The sequence below is a fragment of the Opisthocomus hoazin genome, chromosome 11 (assembly GCF_030867145.1).
Source record: "Opisthocomus hoazin isolate bOpiHoa1 chromosome 11, bOpiHoa1.hap1, whole genome shotgun sequence".
In the NCBI taxonomy this organism is placed as follows: Eukaryota; Metazoa; Chordata; class Aves; order Opisthocomiformes; family Opisthocomidae; genus Opisthocomus; species Opisthocomus hoazin.
The window spans coordinates 17,954,228-17,967,121 of NC_134424.1; the positions used below are offsets into that span (position 1 = coordinate 17,954,228).

General features: G+C 44.3%; 2 protein-coding genes across 3 annotated transcripts in view; both read right to left on the reverse strand.

Moving 5' to 3' along the window:
• Positions 1 to 278: 278 nt before the first annotated feature.
• Positions 279 to 4,860, reverse strand: MUSTN1 (musculoskeletal, embryonic nuclear protein 1). The gene is made up of 3 exons (XM_075432551.1): positions 4,636 to 4,860; positions 1,413 to 1,533; positions 279 to 618 (listed from the first exon to the last, which is right to left on the reverse strand). The coding sequence occupies exons 1-3, from the start codon at positions 4,642 to 4,644 to the stop codon at positions 515 to 517; spliced, it is 234 nt and encodes a 77-aa protein (XP_075288666.1). The 5' UTR covers positions 4,645 to 4,860; the 3' UTR covers positions 279 to 514.
• Positions 1,413 to 12,894, reverse strand: part of STIMATE (STIM activating enhancer) — a 44,457-nt gene continuing 32,975 nt past the window's right edge. Inside the window, exons 8-10 of one of the 2 annotated variants that reach the window (XM_075432550.1) lie at positions 11,896 to 12,368; positions 5,614 to 5,759; positions 1,540 to 1,774 (exon numbers count right to left, since the gene is read on the reverse strand). In XM_075432550.1, coding sequence (XP_075288665.1) covers positions 12,252 to 12,368 — 117 coding nt within the window. In that variant the 3' untranslated portion in view covers positions 1,540 to 1,774; positions 5,614 to 5,759; positions 11,896 to 12,251. The other variant, XM_075432549.1, reaches the window with a different exon arrangement.

The window sequence follows — 12,894 nt, forward strand, 5'->3', positions numbered from 1 at the left end:
GGGGAGCGCCGCCATCCTGCAGCACGCCCGGGCCCTGAGGGGCCTTGCCGGGCGCCGTTGAGCTTGGCACGGGCTTGGGGGGAGTCTCCAGGTTTCCGTGAGGCCCCATCGGCCAGCTCCTCCCTCCTGGCGAGGGCACAGTGTGAGAAAATTGCACTGACACCAAAGCTGTGTCATCTGGGTGTTTGTTCTTTGTGTTTGACAGGCTAGACCAACACCAAAGCGCCCACAGAATTCGTCTGAGCCTGAGCTGAAATTACTCACCACAGAGTGCCAAGCTGTGTCCAACAACCTTTTTTTATTAAACCATTGTAGCAAACACCGATCAACACACAGAAAGAAAGCACATAATAAAAATTAACATGGAAGTTGTAACCTTTGATGTGAGTCTATTCTCTACTTAATGACTTACAGTAGAAATCCGCTACTTAGGTCTACAGCGAGTTAGTGTATGGGCAGGAATTTGAGAAAAAGTTACAAACGCCATCTGGGTGAGACGCACCCAGCTCCGCTGTCAGCCAAAAACGCTCTTGGCTGGCTCTTTCGGCTTCTCGAAGACTGTTTCATCCCCTGTGCGATCCCGGCTGAAGATGGAGGGTGCCGCAGAGCCCATTTGTTCTTGGAAAAAGAGAACCAGGAGAGGCAATCAGTACAGCAGAACACCAAATTCGGGGAGCAAAACTAGTGCTGCTGAAACTATTTCATCTGTCCATCGACTTCCCACAGCTCAGAGCCCAGGGCTCCCACCCCAAGCACGGGGCAGCTGCCGGTGCCTTGCAGGTGGTCACCGCCATTGACCGGCCCGAACCCCTGCAGATGCTTTAGAAACTTGCGAACTACTGTAGTTCGGGCTGTCAGGCTGAAAAGCGGTTAAAATCCATCATTTTTCCTTGGACTCTCCCACTGGTAGTGGAAAAGCAACACAAAACCAGAGGACCAGGGGTGTTCAGTGCAAGCAGCCACTCACTTCTCTCTCACCTTCTGTCCTTTATCCCCCCCCCAACCCCAATTTCTGTTTCACCTCAAACACATCAAATTCATCCACCTGAGAGGCCAGAAATCCCCTAATCCTCAACCAAACCTCCAATGTTCAACTTGGGCAGCCATTGACATCGGCTGTGGTCTGAGAGCTTGGTGTGAACCCTGGTCCAGAAGGCAAAGGCAGGGCTCTCCCTCCTGCTTTGCCTGGACAGGGAGAGTGATCGCTCTGGGCAGAGCCCCATTGGCACCTCCTGGTGCTGTCGGGATGATGGACGGACAGACGGACGCCGAGTCCCTGTGCAGCCAGGCCAGCGTCGGTGAGCGCGCTGCTGGCTGCTGTTTCAAAGGCACACCCTTCCACTTGAGAAGAGCAATTCAGTCGATGTTTTACTTCGGAAGACTGCTTAATCGTTTCCATCAAGGAGACTTACCGCACTGCTTCATCACTTGGTAGGTTTTGGATTTAATCTCCTGGTTTTTGGAAAGGTTTCCTCTCGCTCCTTTGAGGTCTTCTTCCTTCACTGGTGGACGCTTCTTTTTCACAGGGGCTGGCTAAGAAACAGATGTATTGCCCACACATCAGTATCCTGTGTTTAGAAGCACAGGGGAACAAAGCTGCCCTAACCCAGACGCTACTGCACAGAGTTGCTAATAAAACATTCCACCTGTTTCAATTCTGAGGCAGTACACTCAGCTACTCCAGGTCTTTGCACAGCCATAATTTCACTGCCCTTCCCAAAATCCGTTGCCACTATTACTGTTCTGTTCTGAAGTTGTCTTCTGATTGTACAGCCTTTGAAAGAGACAGTAGATTATGTATTTTTTTTATTTTTTTATTCTGTGTCCAGCCCTGTCTGGTCATTCTGCAAGTACAGATTGGTAATTCAAGAATCTGTTCAAATCTGGGAAGGAAAAAAACATTACTAAATTGTGCTTGTGCCTCAGTCTACTCACTACTTTGGGAAATCTGTCAGAGAGATTCTGAAGTCTGGCTTGATTTAGTTGGAACAAACTTAACACTTGATCCATAGTTATCGATCTTAAATTTAGGGAACAAAAAGCATCTGAGCACTCAACAGGGTTGTCCACAAGCATGTACTGAACATATCTGAAACACTGAACTCGGAACCCAAAGAAGGAGAAGCAATCTAATATAGAAACAGACAGATCATCATGTGGTGTGCTACAACGTCCAACTACTAATCTGTTTACAGTTTATCTCGCCAGAAGAAAATCAGGATAACGTTGGTTCATATCAGCCTATCCCTACCTTTAACTTAGCACTTCAAAGTCAGACCCACTGTCACTTGGCAGCAGTTGGCACTATTAACATTCCCTCCGCAGTCTACTCTTTCAAGGACAGACTGCCAAGGTCCTGCCAGGCAGACCACATGGCACGGTGCAGGGGCACAGGAGATGCGAGTGAAAAGAGCAAAAGACCCCCACACTCCAACTTTAACAGATTTGCACACTGAACTGTCAACAAGAAACTTCTCTGACCATCGCTACGTACATAGGGCTTACGATATTTGGGTTCTGGCCGCGGTGGAGCCTGCTCGTACATTCCTGGGCACTGCCTGTAAAGCTAAAAACAGTTGTGGAGGGAAACAAATCCCCCGAGGCCCACGCTGGCTGGAGCAGCGAGTCCCTAGAAGCTTGCAGAGACAGGGCGTGCATGCCTGGCTCACGGCAGGGCCGGGCTGGCTGCACTGGAGCCTTCGGCATGTTTCCTGCCGGCTGTAAATTCCCGGGAAGGCTCAGAATAGCTCGCTGTCAATCCCATTCGCATGTGTTGTGGGAAACAAAACAATCACAAGACCTCTGGGGAAAACACTCTATAAGTAGCCAAAGCAAGCAAGAGGGAAGGGCAGTAGCAAACCCTTCAAAGTTCACAACAGCTTTTGGTCAGTCAGCCAAACATCCCCACAGCCAGGGCTCCATTTGTCCGTTTAACGAAAATGGGCATGTGATGGGAACGGGCCCCCATGCCATGGCGTGGTCCACAGGCAGCCGGTACAGACCTGTGTTGGTTCCAACACAGAAAGGGAAAACTCCCCTTGTTTTGCTAACAGGAATATGAACCCTGCTAGGGTCCTTCACCCATCATTGGCAATAAACAATAACGGTGAGGCTTCTTTCCACCGAGACAAGGAACTTAGAATCACAAAACGGTTTGGGTTGGAAGGACCTTATAGATCATCTGGTTTCAACCCCCATGCTACGGGCAGGGACACCTTCGACCAGCCCAGGGTGCTCAGAGCCCAGTCTAACCTGGCCTTGAACACTTCCAGGGAGGGGGCAGCCACAGCTTCTCTGGGCAGCCTGTGCCAGGTCCTCACCACCCTCACAGTGAGGAATTTCTTCCTTATCTCTAATCTACCCTCTCTCATCTTGAAGCCATTACCCCTTGTCCTATTCCTACCTGACTTCTTGGGGACAGGGTAAGGAAAGGAGGCACTTGAGATGCACCAAGACACAGCCAGGCTGAGCAGAACTGCTGAATTTAATCCACTTATTTTAAAATAAATCCTCTCATGCTTTGATTACAGGTGGATTTTCCAGCAGGACAGCTGCTGTGGATTAGTTGGCCTCCCGCTAAAAAGCAAAAACATGGCACAGAAAGGTGACTGTGGGTCTCAGCAGTGAGCCCAGACCTGCCAGTACCAGCAGCTGCTGGCGTCGCAGCCGCTCATCGCTCCCAGGACAAGCGCAGCTGTAAGCAGGGTTTGCCAGGAGCCATTCCCAGCTGGCACAGCAGTGCTGCCTGCGCTTTATCTCCTCCCGCCACAAGCCAAAAAATATTGCTTTACAAGACACACGACTGTTGTCAGTCTCTTCTGTGGAGTAAAGAAAATAAGCTGAACTGAGTTACTCTCTGTGGTGGAAGGATTGCCCTCTTCTACCCTCCCCGTGTTCTCACTCTCCATCCCAGCCACCACGTACGACTCATGCTGCGAACAGCTCTGCCAGGCACATGCAGCTTGTGTTGAAAACGTAACACTTCTGTGAAAACCTCCAAGTTTCTGAGCTAATTTTAAGATCACTTTGAAACACTGATTATTTGGAACACAGTAAAGACAAACTATTAGTTACAAAATGAACATGAAAGTGTGTAATACGAAATCTCAGTCTCAAACATCATATCATAAGTTAGTTTTCAGTCACGCCCTCTCTTTTCCCGCACGCCACTACATCAAGCTTTACGCAGCAACACAATTCAGTATAGCCCTGTCCTTTCAAGCCTACTAGCAAAATTTCAAATCGTTGTCTGAGAAAGAGTGTTGGAAAAGCAGAAATCGCTCCTGCTGTGAAACATCGCACAGCACAGCAGTGGAAATGGCTTTTCCCCTTCCTACAGAAATAAAAATATTTATGGTAAACCAGAACATTTAAAACTAAATTAGTTAACCATGTAGAGAGCAGCTGCTTTCCTTCTTCATCAAGTAATCCCTGCTAACAACTTAGTTGTTAAAATATGTAAACAGAGCGTTTAAATACTTCAACATAATCAAAACAAGTCACATAGAGCAGAAAAGCCAAATTAACGAGAGTGACTTGCTAACGAGCTACTCCGAGCAAACTGCCTGAAACAGCAACGCAGTTGTCGGGCACCCCGCTCTGCCGAGAGCCAGCTTGGTGCAGACTTCCCCGTACCTGTGACATAACTGCGGCGCCCACTCGACCGTAATCCCTCCCGAGGTCGCTCCCCGGCTTTGATTAAATCCAGCCCGAGCACTCTGCGAACATCTGTTTTTTTCCTCGGCTTATATAGAGCATCTAACATGAAGTCATTACCCGGTCACTTTCCCAAAGCAGCAGGAGGGTGATTCAGGCTGACAGAGGCTGTGGCTGGTGTGAGGTTTATTCTTGGCGATGACTGGGGCTTGCAGGATTCCCCGCGCCGAGAGCGGGGGCTGATGAGAGCAGGCAGCTGCGGCCGTGGGGAAGCCCGACCCACCGCAACACGGCTGCCCGGGGGGTCTGCTCAGGCTCTGCTTACAACTTTAAAAGGCAAAACTTTGTCAGGTACACAAAATTGACTGGATCCTCTTGGGGGGGGGGGGGAAGAGTGTTTGTGTTTCTTTGCCAGCATAACAAAATACGCATTCTCCAAAGATGATACAAACCTAACATCCAAAGCATAACATTGCTCCCTACATCGCTTTTGCACAGGGATCTTTAACAGAAGAGTATTCTGTGTGTTTTGGACAGTAAACGAAATAGGATATGGTTTTACCCTCACAGTTCTATTGCTGAGCTTGCTCTGATGCCGGCTCTTACACAACAGAGAGTAAAATCACTTTCTACTTGCAGCGGTATTAGTGGGTTTAATCATTTCACCTGTCATCTGTATAGGAACAGCTTTCTCAGATGTGAATAAACTCAGTGTTCCCCACTCTACCTGCTGACAGTAGCAAAATCTTTTCCAGAACTTCTGACATTTGTTCTCTAAACAATTTTTTAATTAAACAGAAAAAAATGAACTCCAAGCATGCACTGTTTTTCTTATTACTGGAAGAAGGTTGGGTGGGGGGTTGTTTCCCTCTTCTTTTTATATATATATTTTTTTTTACATTAATTCTTTGAATAATGCAAAAAAAATCAGCTTCTGTGATTGCACTCAGCACTTACAAAGCGCCCAGACTCCAGCCGGGTACGTTCACAGGGGCAAGGCAGAGCGGCAGACCGCCAAACATCTTTTACTACAAAGATCGACCGTCGGAGTGGGAGAAGTCTGCCCTGGCCTCTCCTCGAGCTCCGCCTGTGTTCTGTTTAGGCTGCAGAGAGAAGCACAGGAGGTAGAATGAAATTGGTGGGTTTTATCACATCAACACCACAGCACTAGCTCCACACGATCAGGACTACGGGATCTGTCGGCTGAGAAGCATCCCCGGGCCTCTGGGCGCCCACTTCGCCTTTAAGCTGACCCACTTCCAGGCCTGAGAAGACGCTTTCCTTTTCGCGACTGCTGGGGGAATTACTTGTAGGTTAAGCAGCAGTTTGGATGTTATGTACTTAGCCATTACTTATGCTGAATTTCTATTTTAAACCTACGGCTTAGTAAACCAGAAGGAACGTTTCTGCAGAACAGCAGTACCTTTTAGTAGGCTAACAAAGCAGAAAAGAACATCGACTTTAGGAAAAACAGCAGATTTTTCTTCTAGTCTACAAAGTGACACCTCTCCTCCTCTACTAAGATGTTTCTATACAGTCCCATAAGTGCCACTATGCTGACGCTATCTATTACAACAGGAAATAATGTTCTGCATGTTTAAATCAAATACTTAGAATTCAACACACTGAACTATTTTTTCCCTTCAGCTTTCAAAATGGCTTCATTTAATTGGTACTACGTATTCCTCACTCAAAAGCAACAGAGTTACGCTTTCATAGCAATTTAATTTATACAAACAAAACCATTACACAAACAAAACTAAAACACCTTCAGATTTTATGCCATTTGGGAGTAGCTGAGGCACCTGCAGAGGCAGGCAGTATATCCTGAAGCCTCCAAGACATCCCCCACAGCCTCGGCAATTCTCTTTAATTAAGCATTTCCTAAACCAGGGCTGAACAGCAAGCAGAACCATTTCCTCTTACAGATCATGGGCTAATTTCTCGTTACAAATAAATAACCTAAATCTACAGTTACTTACATTTCAGAGTAGAAAGCCTGTTCACCTGGTTAAGGTGCTGTGATCTGTTAACTGGGACATGAATAAGAATGAAGCAAGACAGCCTCAAATATTTAAGAGTGGCTATGAAAAACACAAGTTAACTCTCTTTCATCTTCCACTGCAACATGAAGTGTGGAAAACTCCTTTGCTGAGGAACCGCTAAAATATGGTGATGACCCTGGAGAAGTCAGTGAATGTACACAGGTCTGGCCCCTGTGACCTGCAGGAGACACGGATCACACGGAAGATTCGACATCTCCGGGAAAGTGCTAACATCCCTCAGGGGACCGACAGGCCTGAGGTTATCCTCTGAACTCCCTTTAAGGATGCAGCGGGCACAGGGCTGCTTCTGCGTAGCAGGTGGGAAGTAGTGAAAGTAAAGGGCAACCACTATGGGAGTCGCAGAGGTAGCAGCGGATCAACACTGTGCAGCGCCAGCCCAGCAGAACACACTAAGCTGCTCCCACCATGACAGGAAGGGGTGACAGCAACAGCAGCTCACCAAGAACAGGATTTCTGCTCTATTCTAGTATAAAAGTATCAACCTCTTGCCATTAGCAGCATAAAAAAAACCCCAAAAAACCCAAAACCAAAACAATGAGCTGCACTTGGTGATGTTACAGCTTCACAGTGAGCCAGCTCTCGTCCTACATGGTCCTGCTCCTTCCTCCAGTGCTCTGGCAAATGGACGGTAGATACCATGCCATACCTCCAGGGAACCTGGAGGACAGCATCTTTCCGCCCAACAAAACCGAACAAGCCCAAGTTAGGCTACTCTCATTCTATTGGCTACAGTGCGAGAAGCCCAAGTGCTTGCTGCAGACACTTGGTCATTAAAGCCGCTGCTTCCCTGGAGCTTCAGAGACAAGTCTGCACCACGTAGACAGCGTGTAGGAGCGATGTCTTCGTCACACAGAAAAGAATCAGTACTGCTTCCCCCTTCCCCCTTTGCATGGTTTTGGGAAGCAGCAGAGACTGAAGTAAGCAAGGAAGGCACCAATCACCTCACGTGGCCCTCTGAGACGGGGGACAGAGAAGGTCCCTGGTCCTAGAACCAGACAGCCTCCCGCTGCCCTTTTCTGCCTCCGAGGAGTTGCTACACAAGTTCTGTGATACAAGGCACGAGAAAACTTCTCAACAGGATCCCCAGACATCTTCCCTCCACTTGCATTTCTACTGCCTGCAGCAAACAAATCAGCAGGGGAACAGAAGCCTAAACAGGTTAACAAGTCACAGAACTAGGCCATGCCTCTGCCAAGGGGCAGGAGATTGGAGATAAATTCAGAAATTTCGAAGTTTACATGTTCTTGTTGCCAACGACCAAAAGGTCTGGCTTTGCTCAAAAAGCCGAAAGCAGGCTGTTGATAATCCGCTGTGTGGTTAAGGCATTTTAACGACATCCCACACTGCAGAAGGCCTCAGGTCAATGCTCTGCAGTCTCGGGAGTTCTCACGTTGCACATTGAAGGTTTTCTTTTCAATATGAAAATACAGATGGTTATTCTCCACCTGTGCAGGTGCAGAGGGCCAGTTCTGAAGTTTAACTCCAGCAGCAAAACCTACTCCACACAACAGCACATTATAAACATCAAAACACGCACACTTTTAAACAGAACAAGTATAAAACAAGTGTACAAATCTGTAATAAGTCAAACTTTATTGTAAACCATTATACAATGTAATTACATCAGATACCCTTAAAAGTTTAAGGTAACACCACTGATTAAACAACACGGTCCAAACAGAGGGCAGCAGAATACAGCTGTTGTTTTGCTCACATAGGCTATACTCTGAATTTACTTACAAACAAACCCAACATTCAGTTTGAGACAGGTACCCACGCAAGACAAAAACACCTACAAAAGAGTCCCTTTTTTAAAGATACTGCAGTTTTACTTTGTAAAACCATAGTAGTCATTTTCAGTAACTGAACTGGAAACTTCACCTAAAAAAGTTTGCACGCCTATGCTGTAGATCTGCTTGGACTTGATGTGGCTGAATTTCTTCGCTTTCATTACCGTTTTCCCTTGTACGAAGCACGGCAAAGTTGCAAACATGGGTTAGTCAAGCACAGTGGCAGAAATTCCTCGCGATGCCCAGCTCTGCTCCCCACAGAGCGCGAGAGCCCTCGCCTCCCTCCCCGGGCACCACTGGAATCGGAGCAGACGCCTGCCGGAGGGCATCACTTTGCATTGCTCTAATTTGCAACTCAGAAACTGAGTTTTCCCTGAAGAAAAGCTATAGTACATTTTAGTTAGCAACATTAACATACAGCATTTACCTACTTTAAGTAAGACAAGGGGACCTGAACATATTAAAGCCAGAACTCGAAAACCACGTATCAGACAACACCAGTGTTTTAAATTTATGCAGATGTGTTACAGGTCAGATACTAGAAACAGTTAATACATTTAGGTTGACCATCTGTGGTAAATTCGATCTCCACCAATACTTCTGTGTCTCTTCTGTAAGTTACAATCCCTTTCTCTTACTTTGGCATATACTACATAGCTTATTTTCATTAAACAATCACATTTTTTTAAGCATAGCCTGAATTAAACCTTTGCTATGAGTTGTCCTGAAGTACGTTTACCAGGCATAAATTGAGAGAGCCAATTTGAGGGTAATGCAAACTTCATCACGTTGTAATATTATTACTGGATCAACTCTTTATGAAGAATTTATTACTTCAGGCTGCACTGCCCATGCATTTCAATGAACAGTACGACATAGCGAAGCACGAGGCATACCCTTCCTTCTCCCACATACAAGCTCTTCACACAAGAGCACCTGTCCTGCTCGTACCTGCTGCAAGAATTCCAATTTTTATCTGACAAAGAGGAAAACCGCCAATTTTATATTTTCCATCTCTTTCACATGATAACAAAGAACAAAAAGACACCCCCCCCCTTTTTTTGTTGTTTTGCTAAGGTTGTGAATAGAATTATTGTCTTAGAGAAGATTAGAGCTATTTTTTTCCCATCTGAGGATATGTTCCTCCTGTTACTACTGTGTTATTTAAAATACTTGTGTCTCTTTGGCTCATAGTGCTCTACTACATCATCTTGCTAGGCATATCAAAAATCTCAACCCAAGTGACATTTAAGCACTTAAGAGAGGAAAAATTAGGCATTCATATACCTTTGCTATAACCATCTTCAAGAAACTGCTCCATAGTGCTGTACACTGTTTTGTACTTGGTCAGTAAGTTTGAGGTCTGCTCAAAATAAATATTATTACATGATTAAGGCCATAATTTTATACTGACATTTCACAGACTAAACATGAGACTAGAAATAGAAATCATTTTGATAATTTAAGTAGCTGGAGAAGAGGAGGGAAAAGTAAACTGAAAGCTCGTACAGTTAAATTTGCGTGCACTGCTCAGTTACCTCTGAGGGCTGACAAGGACAGTGATGGCTGTGCAGTGGTATGTAGCACATGCTGAATAGCTTTATTTCACTATCTGAAATAGAACAAACCCTATGCTAAAAAAGTAAATGCTGACATTTGCGACAAGAGCCAGTCCTGGCTCTTAAATCCTTTTGGAAAAGTGAGCTGTATGAGACTATTCTGATGATGAAAATGAATTCCTTGAAGTACTGTGCTTTTGGAGATAGGCGCCCGCCCAGTGGTAAATAGTCAAGGGAAGATGCAAGTCACACAAGCACCGAAAAAAACCCAAAAAACCTAAAGCAGAGGCAACACTGATGAGGGACATTTCACCATCCCCCCACCCCCCATTTCAGAATAACTCAATTAACTTCTGTTGTCATTAATTTCTAGATTTAGTCTAAAAGAAACACTAGTACCTAAACTTATTGCAGTTATTACATTTCAGTGCACAGTAACAGAGGTCAGTGGTTCAACTAAACTGGCAAAGGTTAGGTCTGGTACAATGTCCCTTCTAGCCGGCTGGACACGCTGAGGCGTACCTCAAGTCTCAGAACACCGCGTTTACCTCAGCAGCCGAGCAGTGACAAGGAATGCTGGATTTGTGAAAATAAGTACGGGAGCGCACAGTTCAGTATTTACTAAGGCCCAAGAACCCCACTGAAGTGGTCTGGATAATAAATCACATTAAGACCTAGTAAATCTATAAAAAATGTAAAAAATCTTAAAAAGTTCTGAGCAGTTTTCTGACGAAACTGTTTGGTTTAAGGCTTGGAACACTTCTGATGTCCAGATACTACAACAACTTAAGGTCTGTTGTCATTTCTTTGACACATCACCTTGTCCTGCACAAGGTTCAGCTAAGCAAGGAAAGCTGTTGGAAATAACCATTTAGAAAATATGCAAAGCAAAAGGATGTCACTGAAAACACGTCTGCTAGGTTGCAGAACAGCACGTGTTGTCAATTATCAGAAGACACTAAAAATCATAAACATTCTGTATTACACCTCTTGGGGTTTTTTGTTGTGGTTTTCTCCTTTTTTTAACACCAAAGGATAACCAGACTTAAACAGGAGAAATTTTTTTTAAAGTACATTAAATAGAAGATTGCTTTTCCAACCAAAAAAAAAAAAAAAGGGACAGAATTATTTTTAGTATTGTAGCACAACTGCTTCAATCAGACCACGGTCCTGTACCACAGGCCCTCTATCAGGAAAAGTATAAGAAATGTTCCATCTTTTTTAGGTCATTTGAGAGGTATGCACAAGAGACTTGCAGAAACAGAAATTAGAGTCATCCATAGATACTCATTTCACAACTAACATATCACAACAGATTTTTGTTATACGCTAAAGTGCATGTTTGTCAAATATGCAAACAACACCTTCTATTAGAAAAGGTATTTTCAAATTACGTGGTCAAAAGCATACTTAGGACTGCATTTTTAGTGATATTTGGTGACTTCAGCAGTGACAGAGAGCTTTTCCCTTTGCAATCCCTTTGTCTTAAACCAGGACACAAGGATAAATAAGTTTTTCACTACAAATCTTTTGACCTGTTCTGCACAAAAAAAAAGGGAACCGCACCCTTTTCTCTGACAAAGAGACTCTTTAAATACAACTGTATTAAAATATAACTTAAATATAAAATAGTCAAATAGATTTGAGGAGACTTGGAAAAAAATCTTTGTTCCACCTATTAGTGCCATAGGTACCCGGTAGCAAGTAAACATTTGTACTTAAAAAAATAACGTTAAGTTACAGCTTGTAACCATAAACTATTCTGCTCTAGGAATTATGCTGCGAAAGCCAGTTTTAGTAATAAAACACACTCCTTTAACTTACTTGATTCTGTGATGCCTTTTTGAGAACATCTTAAACTTTATCATCAGTAACCATAACTGAAAGATTGCTGCATCTGTTTTCTGCGATCTTCTCTGAAATGTCAGATACAAATCCCATCAGTGACGAGTCCTTACGAATGCTGTTGTTTTTCACACATGATGAAAAGACATTCTTGCATAATTGGTCAGTGTGTCTGTAGTGCAACTGAACTGGGAGTCTTCCAACTGTTTGCATTCTGTTGGTAGACCCTGCTTTTAAGTCAGTTTATAGGAAAAGGGAGATGCAATTGCAACGTTAAAACCCACTGACTGAAGTTTTTACCACGAAACCTGCAAATATACAGGTCAGGGAACGTGTCATACAGGCAGACCAAAACGATGCTTCTTTTTCTTAATGGGCTTCAAGTTGGTCAGTCTACGCAGGTCCTCTTCAGCATCCGATTCCTCCATCTCATCATCTGCTGAAATAAGGATCTAAAAAAAAATAAATTATGGCTTCTGAGTAACGTGGCTCAAAGTCACACTCTTTCTTCATTCTACTTCTAATCTTTTACTTTTTAACGTGTGCAAAGCACCTCATTATTTGCTCAAGAAAAAGCTTACAGAATGCAATTTGGATTTATTACCAGTACTGTCAAACAACCTCACGTATCCTACCTGGTACCTCCAGTAAATTTTGAAGAAGCATACATGTGTACTAATCTCTACTACAATCACTAAGTCTAAACCCAAAGAAGTGATTCCAGCACCTCCAGAACAGTGAGGGCAGCTTGCCATTAAAATGAGAGAGAATATATAAGCTCTTTATCCACACTGGTAATATGGCAGTCATTTTATTAAAGGAAACCCCAGATATATAGTACTTTCTGTAACGCAGAAAAGTGACATTAACCAACTAAAGCGAAAACAACTTACTTTCAAAGATACTATTCATCCTACAGGTGAACCGAAAACTGGCCACTTAATATAATTTAGAATAAAATTTTGCTAAGGCAAGGAT